This window comes from Muntiacus reevesi, chromosome 16 (assembly GCF_963930625.1).
Source record: "Muntiacus reevesi chromosome 16, mMunRee1.1, whole genome shotgun sequence".
Classification (NCBI taxonomy): Eukaryota; Metazoa; Chordata; class Mammalia; order Artiodactyla; family Cervidae; genus Muntiacus; species Muntiacus reevesi.
In genome coordinates, this window is record NC_089264.1 from 54960391 (window position 1) to 54976332 (window position 15942).

At 36.9% G+C, this 15942-nt stretch overlaps 1 protein-coding gene across 1 annotated transcript in view; it reads left to right on the forward strand.

The window, feature by feature from the left end:
* The first annotated feature begins 2591 nt into the window (after positions 1 to 2591).
* KLB (klotho beta) overlaps positions 2592 to 15942 on the forward strand; it is a 30700-nt gene continuing 17349 nt past the window's right edge. Inside the window, 1 exon segment of the mRNA XM_065907348.1 lies at positions 2592 to 3416. Coding sequence (XP_065763420.1) covers positions 2592 to 3416 — 825 coding nt within the window.

A 15942-nucleotide genomic window follows, 5' to 3' on the forward strand; every position in this document is an offset into this window, starting at 1 on the left:
ACAGTCTAATAACAGAGACAAACAGTTCTGGGATTATATGATAAATGCAGTGATAGAGGTATGCATAGTATATCATTGCTACATTCCTTCATTCAACACAAGTTTAGGCCCCAGATATTCAATAGGGAACCAAACAGTAATGGCCCTTGTTTTTAAAAGACAGAGATTACAGTCAAACAAAAGATATAGATAAATGTAGTATATGTTAAGTGTCGTATCAGTGAAAACATGGGCTGCCATGGGAACAGAGAGAATGTTCATTTAAATCAAATCACACTGGCTATTTTTCCTCCTGACCTGCCTGAGGATCAACTGCCATCATGAATGTCACTGTAACCATCTGGACCAGGAAGTTCATGACCAAACCACTGCCTCAGTAGGAACAAATGGTCACTGATGTCCTTCACCCTGGGGCCACAGCAGTGCCTAAGACAGAAGGTCAGGAAAAAGTAGCTAAAATGTACAACACCACACCAGATGTCATCTTGGTATTTGGATTAAGAACCCATTTTGTGGTGACAAGACAGCTGATTTACAATTCCTTAGATTACATCCCCAAAATGAACCCGGACACAGACTTGCAAGATGTGGCCTGTATGAAAAGAAGCATATCTCAAGAAAACAGCCAAAAGAATGCAGGTGCAGAATGAAGTCAGGGGAATGTAAGGCCAGTGGTGACACCGGCAAAAAGCAAGGTGGAGACTGGACAACAGGTGGAGCAGATTCTGCAGATGGAGGGACTTTATCTGCGGTGACTGAAGATTTTTTTCAGGAGAGGGCCGATAAACGAAAATCTTCTTAAAATCTAAATTTAAAAATAAATAAATTCAGGAGGTGACGAGTCCACCTGCCAATGCAGGTGGGTACAGATTCAACCCCTGATCTGGGAAGATCCCACATGCTGCAGAGCAAAGACACCTGTGCACCACGACTACGAGCCTGTGCTCGGGACCCCGAGCGCCCCAGCTTCTGAAGCCCGCGCACCGGAGAGCCTGGGGTCCGCACCAGGAGAAGCTCCTGCGGCGAGAAGGCCGTGTGCTGCAGCCAGAGAGTAGCCCCTGCTCGCCACAGCGAGAGAAAAGCCCCAGCAATGGCAAAGACCCAGCATTGCCAGAAATAAATTAACAGACAAAATAATTAAAAAAAATAAAATCCATTGGGGGAGTCAGAAAGGCTTTCCAGAAGAGGTACTGCAGTTTTGAAGAACAGGTAGATAACAGCTAAGTGAAGTCTATGCAGAGAGCACGTCTATGCAGACAGCATGCAGACCAAGGCCCAGGGGTGCGGGCATGGATGTGTGCACAGCCCATCAGGGGCTGCTACAGCTGCAGGGAAGGGGGTTGCATGCGGTTAATGGATGAGAAATGGAGCTAAACATGTAGGCAGGAGCCAGAATTTAGTGTCTTCTAGGCTAAATCCTAGCGCCACTTTCTGAATAATCATCACTTTTCAATGGAAATAAGAGTGATGTTCACTGAGCCCTTAGTACGTGCCAGTGTGTATTCAAAGTGCTTTACATGTATTATCCCACAATTATTCAGGCAGCTGATACCATTATTACGCCTTCTCATACACGAAAAGAAGCTGAGGTGCAGAGAGCTGAAAGGGCTTGCCCTCTGCCACACAACTGTTAAACTCAGGCAGTCTAACTGCAGAGGCCAAGCCATCAACCACTCTGCCCCTCACTAGTATGTGATACTTCAGGTTTTTAACATTTTAACCAATGACCACATAGCCAAGGTCATTGGGAGGCGGTAGGGTCTGTAAAATACTTATTTCTATTTATTCTTATTCCAGACAACGCTCTTTAAATTTTTCTTTATGTCTTCATATCCAAAGGTAGTTAGTACACAGTGTCACTATTTTCTTTTTCAGTTTCTTTTTTTTGGTAATTATTGTGTATTTATTAAGTGAATTTCCACAATAATTTTATTGAACTAAAATTTGGGATCAGAGGACTTTGGTTAAAAGTGCATTAAATGAATAAATTAAGTTGGAAATTAGTCAATGTTTCCACCCAGAAAGTGCTGTATATTTCTTCCTTCATTTTTTAATTTGTAAATACATTTTTTAAATTTTCTTAAAATAAACAGTATTTGATAAGATTACTCTTAAATGGGTTATAATTTTCGTGGAAGTATAATATCTTATGTTCTCTAATTCTTTATTATTGGCATATAGGAATGCTATTTATTTGTCCATAAAATTGCTTTTTCTGAAATGTGAAACATAAAATTACCAAAGTCTACAAAAATAGAAAAAGTATACACTTTACTCAATAATGTCCAAAACATCCAGAAAAGATTTGCACCACTGTGAAAGGCAACAAAGAAACTATGGCATTTTCTTCCCTGTTTATATATAGGTTACACATTCGAACTATCTGTCACTGATGCATTTCCACATAATTTTTCCAATAATGAGAGAGAAGGCAACATGCTGGTGAGTGCAACAGAGCCACCTCCCTCAAATTACGTTGCTCTCCCTGACCCATCCCAAGTCTCCCAGTTCAAGCTAATCATTGACAGAGCTTTACAATCACAAGCTTTTTTACTGAAGCGTTGATAAGACAGTCGAGCAGCTAGTGGCAAATGAAGCCAGGCTGTGCGGCATGATCTCCAGGGAATGAATGGATTTCCTTCAGCACCGATGAAAGAAACATACGCTATAGGAAAACAATGTCCAGCGGGGGACTGCAAAGATCTGTCATCCTGTCAGTGTTTATTATCCTACGAGCTGTGACTGGATTCTCTGGAGACGGAAGAGCTACATGGTCTAAAAATCCTAATTTCAGTCCGGTAAATGAAAGTCAGCTGTTTCTCTATGACACTTTTCCTAAAAACTTTTTCTGGGGCGTTGGGACTGGAGCATTTCAAGTGGAAGGAAATTGGAAGGCAGACGGAAAAGGACCTTCTATATGGGATCACTTCATCCATACACACCTTAAAAATGTCAACAGCACGAGTAGTTCCAGTGACAGTTACATTTTTCTGGAAAAGGACTTATCAGCCCTGGATTTTATAGGCGTTTCTTTCTATCAATTTTCAATTTCCTGGCCAAGGCTTTTCCCGGGTGGAATAGTATCAGCTGTCAACGCAAAAGGTCTCCAATATTATGATACTCTTCTCAATGCTCTGGCACTTAGAAACATTGAACCTATAGTTACTTTATACCATTGGGATTTGCCTTTGGCGCTCCAGGAAAAATATGGGGGGTGGAAAAACGAAACCATGATAGATTTCTTCAATGACTATGCCACATACTGTTTCCAGACGTTTGGGGACCGTGTCAAATATTGGATTACAATTCACAACCCATATCTGGTCGCTTGGCATGGGTATGGGACGGGTATCCATGCTCCTGGAGAGAAGGGAAATTTAGCAGCTGTGTACAGCGTGGGACACAACCTGATCAAGGTACTGTACAGCTGACTTCACAGTATTCTTTCAGAATGTAAAGAGCAGGAGTTTAAAAGAAACTATAAAAATGTATGTTCCATTTAAATAACTTTTTACTGAAATCAGCTCAACTAATTTTAGTCTAATTCACAAGTTCTGTCCTCAGATTTCATACTTAAGGTAGTGCTTGTTTTATTTACCTAAGCTGCCATTACTGTATTAAACCAATTATTTTCCCTAAATATTGCACTTTTTAAATTAACTATTTTAAAACCTACAGCTATACATCAGAAAGTGAGAATATGAGTTTACTTTCATCCTGTGGAAAACCAGTCCTTCAAAATGTAATTGCTGAGATCCTTTTTCTGATCATACGCAACCAATTCAGAACTTAAGGTCAAGGCATGACCATTCCAAACATATATTTGTTGTTGATATTGCTATTCTTAGTGATACTTAGCAATAATGAGGTGGATAAATGTTAGCTAACTGATGATACATATTAAATGCAGGAATTGAAATAAATGTATTTCACAGTTGATTTTGTGTTACATGGCAGAAAAGATGAGACTATTTGTTCTAGGAGTTAAAATTAAACTAGTAATATAACAACTGGAAAGAAAATGCTCTACTAGGTGTTTTAAAGGAGTATATTTCAAAACCTAGAGTTTATGTTGGGAAATGCTAAAATGATTAAAAGAATAGTGAAATGTAAGGAAAATAATAGCTAATATTTATTGAGAAGTTATTATTTACCACAAATTATATTAAGCATATTATATGTATTATCATATTTAATCCTCATAATAACCTTATGAACTAGGTCCTTTATTATCCCCATTTTAAAGATGAGGAAACTGAAGCTTAATGGGATTAAATAAGTTGCCCAAGGTTACAGAGTAAAATCAGCTGTTGTGACCATGGAATTTATAAATTACAACATTATTAAACACAGAATATCTATATTAAGAATATTTTTAGAAGAGCAATCTTTCAGGAATTTTCAAGAGATTTTTGTCTTACATTGAGGCTAATATCTAAAATCAGGTTTCACTTTTTAATCTAGTTTACTTGGAAAAAATAAGTTACTCTGGACACCTGCCACATTTTGAAAATGAAAAAAGCTTTACTAGTAGGGTTTAATAATGTGCTAGGAGAAGTAATTTGATGTTTTAATAATCAAATATTAAATATATAGAAACAGAAAAATGTATAGGAACATAAAATTACTCTATGTCTAAATTTGCACATACAAAAATACCTGTTAACCCTTCTTTCCTTTTTGAACTTTTTGGATTATTATACATGTGCATTGCACTGTTTCAGTCACACCTGCCCTTGGAGTTCAGTTAACAGATTGCATTACAATCTCAAGGTCATTTACGTATCTTTGACTGTACTTGTGTACAGAACAAATATTAATATATAGATATACTGTGATTTGGCAAATAGGCCTCAAAGGGGAGAAAGCATACAGCTACTAACTATGAAGATTATGCATATATATATTTTAGAAAAATATTTCTTTTATTTAGTTATTTAAATTATTAAAATAATACATGCTCGTGTAAATTGAGATATAAAGTGAAAAAGTTAAATTTATCCCTCCCTCTGCACCTGATAATCCCAAACTCAAGGAAACTACTATTAGTAGTATCTCATATAGTCTTCATAAAGTTTCTATGCAAATATACACATGTGCATATACGCTTATTTAACCTTTTTATAAAGAAAAATATTCTAAATTGTTAAAAGTTTTTGGTCACCTGGAAAAATGTTAACAATTAGAATTATCATGAAGAATATGTTTCAGTGGTTAATTTAAAGCCCTAAAAACTATCTAGTAAAAAACACAGAAAAAAAGTTTTAATTAACAAATAGATACTGTTTCCAAACTTATTCTATCAAAGCTATATTTTCAGATATTTTTCATTTTCCTCTAATTTGAGATAAACTCTGTCTTTAACATAAAATTAGATAAAATTTATTGTTTAAAATCAAAGGCTTACATTTTTATTATTTTCCAAATAATTACTTTCATCCCTTTAAGTTTCTAAATCACTGACCGACATAAGGAGCATGAGGGGTCCCTTGTAATCAGTCAGAAAGTGAAATGTGCTGCATAACCCAGTGACTTATAGCACCAGAGAGAAATCTTGCAATACTTTGGCAGCCCAGGGTGAACTAGATTTTCTCATTTACCCCCTCTCTGGCCTTCCTTTAACATAGAAAAGATTCATTTGATATTTTATGTTGCAACAAAGTATTTCTCCCTTATTATGCCAACTTGTGACCCACAAGAAGCATTTCTTTAGGCTTAGTTTTTTGTCCAAGAACATTTATTGAGTTAAAAAAAAACCTAATATAAAACTAAATTCATAGGTCATTTATAGACCACTTTATTCCCCAATCCTCAGATACTGAAAAGATTTCACAGTGGCTCTTTGTAGCCTTTCTAGTTCCAGGATGATGTTGAAAATACCATCTTAGTCTTAAATGTTCGGGTTTGCAGGAAGCCTGAAGGGTCAAGCCAGTCCTGAGACTGACCTGGAATCTAGATTTCACTTTTTGTATATCTGGGAATTACCTTAGAGCAAACTAAGTCTCAGGTAAAAATCTGCCACAATGATACCTACTAATAGATGCTCCACTCTGAGTTTTTAACATTTGGACAGAAAGAGGGTGCATTCTTTGGCCTTGACCATCTCTAAGCACTGTAATCACAGCTTTAAATATTTTCTATGATTTTTACAGTAACCTTCCCAGGTACCTATTATCATCTCTGTTTACAGAGTGACATTTCTACCGAGCATCATGTCACTCCTTTGCATAAAATCCATTAGTGGCTTTCCAAAGTTTTAGGAATGAAGTCCCAAGTCTTCACAAGATCTTCAAGACACAACCCCAGCCTCCACTTCCTCCCTCCTGGCCACAGACGCTAACCCCTAGTACTCTACTCCATAGTAACGCTCTGCTAGGAGTGCTCTGAGAAAGGGAAACTCGCTCAGTCGTGTCCGCCTCTTTGTGACCCCAGGCTCCTTTGTCCATGGGATTCTCCAGGCAAGAATACTGGAGTGGGTCGCCGTTCCCTTCTCCGGGGGATCTTCCTGACCCAGGGATCGAACCCAGGTCTCTCGTATCACGGGCAGACCCTTTACTGTCTGAGCCACCCCGGAACCCAGGAGGGCCTTAATTTTACGCTGCTATTCCTCTCCAGGCAGCCTCTGTGCGTGCGTGCGTGCTAAGGCTACTAGCGCTCTATCCAGCTAGAACACGCTTCTTCCTCCCTGCTTTATCCAACTAATGTCCTTCAAGACTCAATTTCGGCAGTCTCCACTTCTAAGTTCTCGACTCAACAGAGTCAGTGCCCCTCCTGAGGGCTCCCGTAGTAAGACTGCTTGCTTCTATCATAGCTCTCCTTCCATCTGGTATTCTTCCATCTCCCTCGACTGGCCTGAGAGTTATTTGCAAGGAGAGACTGTTTGATGTGTTTTATGTTTCCAGTACCTAACACAGAATATTAGGTACATGCTAGGTATTAATATTGTGGAATGAATGGCTTGGGATTTCTATCTTATACCTTGTAATCAAAGAACCCACCACAAGTTCAAAAATCCATATTTCATTGCATTCTAGCTACTTCTTGAAATATTGCTTATATTTATTCAGTGGTGTGTTTTATAAGTTAGGTTTCTTGGTTGCAAGAGACAGAAACCTAACTCAAGTTGACTTAAGCAAAAATGAGCAATTTCCTGTAACCAAATCACAGGGATGAACGGACCCAGTAACTAGGACACCCTCAGAAGCCCTTTATCTTAGTCTGTCTTGTTCATTTCTTCTTGTAGGTTTGCCCCATACTCTCCTTTGTAAAGGAAAGAGTTCTCTGTCCCAAAATCAGGTTTTAAAATCCCAGAGACAAGGTTCTAGCCTGTTTGGCCTATGCATGCATGCCTCAGAGCAGCCAAACGCCAGGTTTTCATGTTAATAAAGGCAGTAATGGTATCTGTTTTTATTCTATCTGTAAATCGACAAATATGCAAAATAATTTAAATATATGAATCTTATTCCCCTCCCCTACCTTAAAATGAAATATTTGAGAGCCTCTGAGTAAAGACTCAGGGAGGTGGGGGATATGAGTTTGCTCATAAGATGGTAACTCCTTCAGTTTATTACTCCTCTAAATACTGCCAGCTTCTATGACAATTCTGATCATTTCATGGCTTTAAGTTGTTATCTGTCATAGACGTGTACTGTTTACATAGTACCAGGATTTCTTAACCTGGGTGCTGTTGACATATTGGACCAAATAATTCTCCCTCCTCGCGAGCTGCCCTGCGCTTTGCAGGATGTTCAGCAGCGTTCCTGGCCTCTATCCCCTAGATGACAGTGGCACGCTTGTCCCCAGGGTTACAACCAAAATTGTCTCCAGACATTGCCAAATGTCCCCTGGAATTGAGGGGGGGTGCAAAATTTCTCCCCCTTCGCTCCCTTGAAAGCCACTGACTTAAATCTATAAATTGTCAACGGGTTAAAGATATGAAGCATAAAGAACAGCAACTTTGAAATACAATCAGTATGAGGGACATACAATTGTCTCAGTTTTACAAAATCATCTCAAGGAGATTTTCACCAGACTTGTTAAGTTCTATACACAGACCCTAATCTATAGCATATCAGGATGTGTTTGGAGAACAAATGATGCTTTAAAAAATATTAAACGAGAAATTAACATTGATGATTGTATCTAGTTTGGCTTTTCACACATTGGGAATAAAGACTGTTCCTACTAGTTTTGTGTTATTTGTAAAATACTTTAAAAAGTTGCCCCAACCCATTCCTCTTATATAGTTACTTATGAACAAAACAATAAACTTACTTTTTGCACACTTGTTCTTTTTTAAGAGTAAAATTCAAGAATTCAGACAAAATGTTATAGAAGCAATATTATAAATATATTAATATTTATCCATTTTTGATGCCATAACTTTGTGTTTCACAAAGCATTACTTCATGGTGGCTTTTTGCTGGCTCATTTGTATACCCAAGTACCACATGCATTATTATTTTTTCTTTAAAAATGTTTATTTTGAGGGGAGTCTCCTGGGGTTCTAATGGTTAAGATTTGGTATTTTCACTGCCATAGCCCGGGGTTCAATCCCTGGTTGGGTAACTGAAATTCCATAAGATAATTGGCCAGAAAAAAAAATAGTGAAAAAAACAGTTTATTTTGAAAGGAAATCTTATATCCTATTATATATGAAAGACCAGTGTTTTCTAAAATCCTTAAATATGTGACATTTAAAATAAAAGAATGTTAAAAGAAAAAAAATAAAAATAAAAAAAATAAAAGAATGTTCATCTTTGTTATGCCCAATATCATATTCCATGCAAAAAGATATAGATGTACTAGCCTTGAAAAACCATAATGAATATCTAAATTTTATTCTGCATTTGAGTATATATTCAGTGGGATTCCCTTGTGGCTCAGAGGGTGAAGACTCTGCCTGCAATGCAGGAGATCTGAGTTTGATCCATGGGTCGGGAAGATCCCCTGGAGAAGCAAATGGCAACCCACTCCGGTACTCTTGCCTGGAAAATCCCATGGATGGAGGAGCCTGGTGGGCTACAGTCCACAGGGTCACAAAGAATCTGTCACAAGTGAGTGACTTCACTTTCACTTTTCACTTTTTTCAGTCCTAATACCAAACCCAGTGTGTCATTTAAAAATGTGTCATAAAATACATTTTCTTATGCAGTTAAAGTAATTTTAGTAGCGTAAAACTATTCATTAAATGGGAAAATGCAAATGTTTATCTTTATGTATGAGATTTTAAATATTAATATTTTATTTTCTGAATATTTTATATTTATTTGAAATAAACTTTTCAGTAAAATCTTTAATGAAATAGAATTACATAAAAGAAAATATAGGTCAACACTGTTTGTATGCCACACACAAATGATGAAATGATATCTTTAAATTCCTCAGGGGCTCAAGAGATTGCTTAATACTGTGAAACAGGCTTTGAGGACAAGATATGTTGGGAAACTCTACTCGAGGTCAAGGCCTCACCAGTTTGTTCCTGAGCCTGGAATATGACTTGATTTATGCCCTATTTTTCCACCTCTTTGAGGAACTCTGTCTTGGCATTTATTGGCGTCACTTCCTCAGAGAAGGTCACACAAGGCTGCATATGTATTAGGTATTCAATAAATAATTCAATTGATTATTTTCTATTTAAGGAAAATCTGCTTTGCCCCAGAAAGGATTTAAAATTGTAATTGAATAAGAGTGGCTTCAGACGCACACACACACCAAACCAGATACTGGCATAAACATATAGTCTTTTCAGAACATGCAAATTCATTGTGTATACCTGCTTCTGTGAAAAAGTTTACATTGAAAGCCCATCTCAAAACGAGGTGTACAATGTTGACAGCTCTGAAAGCTGAGTGGTGTGTTTTCAGGAGTCATTATATTATCCTTTCTACCTTTATGTGTTATGACAACTTTCACAAATAAAAGCAAAAAATACATAAAAAAAGCAAAGAGATTATTTTGTATTTTGAAAAGAAAAGAAAACAGTCATCTTTCTATAGTATGCTTCTTAAGGGTTCTGTCAAAATTACTAACCAAAATTTAATGCTAAAACTGCAGAAACAGCTGTGAAAAAGCCACCATTCACATGATTTATAGTTAAACCTTCTTTGGCAACAGACGGCTGCAACTGTTTTCTTGACCAAGAAGGCTGCCCTGTTTCATAGGCACATTTAAATAGATTAAATGTCATTTTTAAACCTCTTCAGCCCAACCTCCCACCAATATTTTGAAAACTAAGCATAATATTTCAAAATGGAGTTTCTAGCAGGAGCACTTTTGAGCTTGTCTTGGTTACAGAGAAGCAAAACCTTCAAGGATCATCTGAAAAGGTTTTCTCCATGAAAAAAAAAAGAGGAATTTTTAAAAGCTCCCTTGTTAAAATTGGGTTGCAGGACAACAATATATTAAAATTAATTTTTGTTAAATCTGCTAGCTAAAAAACTTGCCCAAGCTTTTCTGTTCATGAGAACATTAAAACACTACCTTCCACCACTTCCCTTCTAATACCAAAAACAACAAAACAAAGGAAAAATAACACAGAAATGGGGTAAAGGACAGAAACTGGTTTTAATTCTTAAAAAGTGGGCACTTGAGACAATTATTACAGATAACTTTTTTATGTTCTATTATACTATTCTTAATAGCTATTATGATAAGACTATTTTATTGCACACCTATTATTGTGTCAGAAACTGTACTAGGTTGCCATTTCCTTCTCCACTTTTCATATGTTACCTCGTTTCATTTTTAAATCAACCCTGCCAGGTAGGTATTCTTAGAGGCATTTTATAATTGATAGAACCGAAGTCCACAGAAATTTGTATTTTGTATAATTGTGAGATTACACAACTGTACAAATGTGTTTTTTTAAATTCACAATAAGTGTCAGATCCAAAATTTAAATTTCACTGGTCTGAATACAAGTTAGCTGACATGAATCAGCTTCCTAGCCTCAGCAAAATAAAACAATTTACAGCCACTTGTGTTGATGCAGACTTAATAGATATTTGACTTCACTTTGCCTATTTAAAGACCAAAACAATCTAGCTGTGTGTTTTATTTGTCCACAAAATCTATGAACAGTTTATCCCTAACTCCTGCATTAATCATGAGGTTTATTATCTGTCCCATGATTTTAATTTTTATTTGTCAGAACTTTAATGTTCTACTAAAGTTCTATTTACTCATATATGTGTGCTTTTGGCAATACCATGTAAAGTTTAAAAATGTTAACATAATTATTCATTTAATTAGCTAATGCATGGTATATATATAACATTATATGTACATAAATATATATATATATATATTTTTTTTTTTTTGGCCTCACTGAGCAGCTTTGCAGGATTTCAGTTTCCCAACAGGGATTGAACCCGGGTCATGGCAGTGAAAAACCCAGAATCCTAACCACTAGGCCACCAGGGAACGCCATAGTACCTATATTATAATCTCAACTCATCTTTATTAGGACCTAACACGCATCTAACAAGATATAGGAAATAGTGATCAAGCAAGTTAAAGTTAGTATTCTTATCAATGTTTCTAATCAAATTTGAATACAAGGTTAAAACAGCTTTTGGATAAGAATTGCCAGAGAGTTTCAATAACCAGAATACCATTGTTTGACAGAAGAGTCTAGTAAAAAAAACTATTGGTAGAGGACAGTTGGTATTTTAAAAACTTCAAGAGACCTGTGTTTACCTTTTCTAATCATTAAGTAGAAAAAGTTATACTTCAGTGAATGATTAACAGGTTTAAATAAATGTAATTATAAATGTTCAGAGAATAACATTGTGATCATATTTAAACAGCTTGATTTGATGTGAACACTCTCATAGAAAATTAGGCCCAACTGGAGATCGAAAATATTGTAACTAATGGAAACAGTGCTAGATACAATGAAACTATGAACTGAGGGAAACATTATACTAGTTTATAATATAATACATGTGTCATTTAATTGCATGCAAAAAATCTTACTGAGAAAACTATTAGAAAATAGTTTATATTAAAAGAAAAAGGAGTAATTAAAATTATTGAACATTAACAGCAATTCTGTTGCTGGAAAGCAGAGGGACACTGAGAATAGACTAGAACCTTCTAACTTACTAACCAATAAATAGTGAATCACAGAAGTAATGAAAGTGACTTCCTGGGTGATCTAATCAGTTCAGTTCAGTCGCTCAGTCGTGTCCGACTCTTTGCAACCCCATGAGTCACAGCACGCCAGGCCTCCCTGTCCATCACCAACTCCTGGAGTTTACCCAGACTCATGTCCATCGAGTCAGTGATGCCATCCAGCCATCTCATCCTCTGTCGCTCCCTTCTCCTCCTGCCCCCAATCCCTCCCAGCATCAGGGTCTTTTCCAATGAGTCAACTTTTCGCATGAGGTGACCAAAGTACTGGAGTTTCAGTTTCAGCATCAGTCCTTCCAATCTAATAGTGCTACCTAAAAATTGGGGGAGCCTTGAGGCTGGTGAAAACCAGGATCCTTTAGTATTTTGAAGGAGTCCATTCATTGGTTCTCTACAGCATCGTATCTTGACCAGAGATTCTGTGACTGAGTCTTAAATAAAGGGTTGGGTTTACTGTTATCGATTCATTTTACATGGTAATCACATGTTATTGTATGCTTCCTCGTTTTACCTTTAAATATCAATGTGTTATTCTGGAGTGAAAAAAAAAACCAAAAACATTCTTTAATATGTAATGAAATCCAGAAGAACAGAACTTTTTCTTTAAGTCACTTTTTTTTTTTTTATTTGAGACTTTTGGAACTTCAGAGAAAATGAAAAGTGATAGCACAGAGCAATTAAATTCACTGACAGGAAACATCTGTTTCAACCTATTCTCTTGACTTTTTAAAATTTCAAAATAGTGCATTTTTACTACAAAACATTTAAACAATACAGAAAGACATAAAGTTAAAAATGAACAGTCTTCTCTTTTCTTACTCCCTAAATCCATACCCCAGAACTAACAATGCTAGCAGCTTGCTCAATGTCAAAATATATATATATAAGCCATACATATAGACATTTTTTAAAACTTTGAATCATATTATTACATTAAGATTTTGTTATCATTTCTAACTAATTGAAATGTATGAATAAGTATACTATTTTCTTCTACTTCTTTCTGTACTTCTCTCTCCTACTAGAGGTAATAGGTCACCTGAGGGCAGGCGCTATCTTGTTAATATTTTTTCTAAATTTACTAAAGTGCCTTGTATTTGTTTTCTCTTTGTATGTATGCTTTTTTTGTTGTTTTGTTTGTTTGTTTTTAAGCAGGGTATTGGGAAAAGTCTTCAATTAGCAACAATCACACTTTGGATAAATTTAATTGGCTACAATACTGTCACAGTGCAAAACTGCCTTGTTTTGTTAAATAAGTGTTTATAGACTTGATTAATTTAAGCAAATAATCACCATAATGAATGAAGAGTGAAGAAAAGGATAAAATAATAGCCATGGGTTGAAGAAAAGCGAGAAGTAAAAATGATTTCTCTAAACATGCTTTTACTGTTGTGTATAATTTCTTTAAGCGGAAAAAATAATTAAGCAGAACGAGAGGTAATACTGATGAACTCTCTGTTTTGGGACTGAGGTGATGCCCCAGCTGGCAAGGCCGGATGAAAAGTGAAAGTGAAAGTCACTCAGTTGTGTCTGACTCTTTGCGACCCCATGGACTGTAGCCCATCAGGCTCCTCTGTCCATGGAATTCTCCAGGCCTGAATACTGGAGTGGGTTGCCTTTTCCTTCTCCAGGGAATCTTCCCAACCCAGGGATCAAACCTGCTTCTCTTGCACTGAAGGTGAATTCTTTGCTGCTGAGCCACAAAGGAAGTCCTCCTGAAGTGTTCCTGGCACCCCCGTCACACGCCTTCCTCACTGTACTGACCGTTTCTGTGCCATGTCTGTTACATACTCCTAGGATTTACGCGGCCTGTTCAATCACCTTTGAGTCTAAGATATAAATGTCTGTTTTGAAAGCACATAGTTTAATGTGCATCATGTCCAGAAATGACAGTGACCTAGAGGTTGAAGGATTTAGCTCTAATTCTAGCTTTGTACTAACTGAGACGGTGGGGAAGTTACGTATTTCTTGTGCTTCAGCATCTTTTCCGTAACAAAGAGTTTTAAAGAATTAGACCGGATGATCTCTAAAGTCCATCTTCTACCTCTAATTAGCAGGCAAGAACACAAAACTTGGAGCAATACAGCCTCGGCTTGACTTAACTTATGAACAAACCACCTAACCTCTCTTCCCTTGCTCTCTTATGAAACGGGAATAATAATAGTACCTACCTCTCGAGATTTAAATGAGGACTGTAATGAGATAGGGCATGGAAAGTGGTTAGAAGAGTGCTTAGTATCTTTATTGACTGAAAAATAAACGTTTGTTATTCAGTTGCTAAGTTGTGTCCAACTCTTTGCAACTCCATGGATCGCAGCACGCCAGGCTTCCCTGTCCTTCGCTATCTCCCAGAGTTTGCTCAAACTCATGTCCATTGAGTCAGTGATGCCATCCAATCATCTCATCCTCTATCACCCTCTTCTCCTCCTGCCCTCAATCTCTCCCAGCTTCAGAGTCTTTTGCAATGAGTCAGCTCTTCTCATCTGGTGGCCAGAGTATCAGAGCTTCAGCATCAGTCCTTCCAATGAATATTTGGGATTGATTTCCTTTAGGATAGATTGGTTTGGTCTCCTTGCTGTCCCTGGGACTCTCAAGAGCATTCTCCAGCATGACCAAAAGCATTAGTTCTTTAGTGCTCAGCCTTCTTTATGGTCCAACTCTCACATCCATACGTGACTACTGGAAAAAACCATAGCCTTGACTATATGGACCTTTGTTAGCAAAGTGATATAGGAAAGCTATGACAAATCTAGACAGTGTATTAAAAAGCTCAGTATGTTTAGCACTAGATATATGTTTATTTTTATTACTGTTTATGTTATAAATTTTCTATGATTCTGCAATTTAAACACTATTCTATTTTATCATGAAAATCACTCACCTTTAAGGAACTGTTCAATTATGACTTGTGCAATGATGATGTTGGGCTGTGCTATGCAACCAAAGCATCCCTGCCCTTTCAGTCTAACACTGACACTGGGGTACAGATCACCATCTTCAGTCAAGACAGTCAAGTGTAAAAATGGTTCCTAAGGGATTCAGTTAGCCTCTGACAGCAGTGAGAACAATATCCAATGTCAACATTGCTAGTTCTAGGAAAGAAGGGAATTACACATAAATGTCACACGCTGTACTAGGCACTTGGACAACAACATGGTTTTCTGAAAATCCCAAATTTGCTGGTAGGTCCTCCATGAACTTTCTACATGATCCAAATTTTAGACACATATAGATATTTTATTCTCAACAGGCAAGAGTGAGACTCTCATTCTAAGACTATTTAGTTTTTTTTAATAACCAAGTGCAGTAGAAAGAAAATGTAATTTTAAAACAGTCCGTCATGGTTCATGTCAAATGGCCCAAGATTCAAAATTTAGAACTGGTGGGACATAGAGAAAACCGTATGGTTTAGTGTAGTGTTCAGAGGGGTTCACATCCTGGCTCCACCACTATTCAGTCTCTGTAAACTTCAGTTTCTTCTCTAAAATGGGAAAATAAAACCTGCTCTGCAGAGGCTGTATTATCAACAGTGTATCTCAGGTCACCAGCAAACTAGCCGATCCATAGTGGGCATTCATTCAACAAGTATTCTATGCCAGGCTCTCCCCTGAGCATCTGTTTGTAAAACTGTGAACAAAATAGATACAGTCCCTACACTTAAGAAGTCTGTAGGCCAAGAGTGGATCTATGTTGCATGGGCCTGAGATTTACATAAAGGGAAAAAAAGCAAAAAAAAAAAAAAAAATCATAAACACAAGCGTTGGTACAAAAGTAAACATCTATTTAGAATGAGAAAAATATTACAAC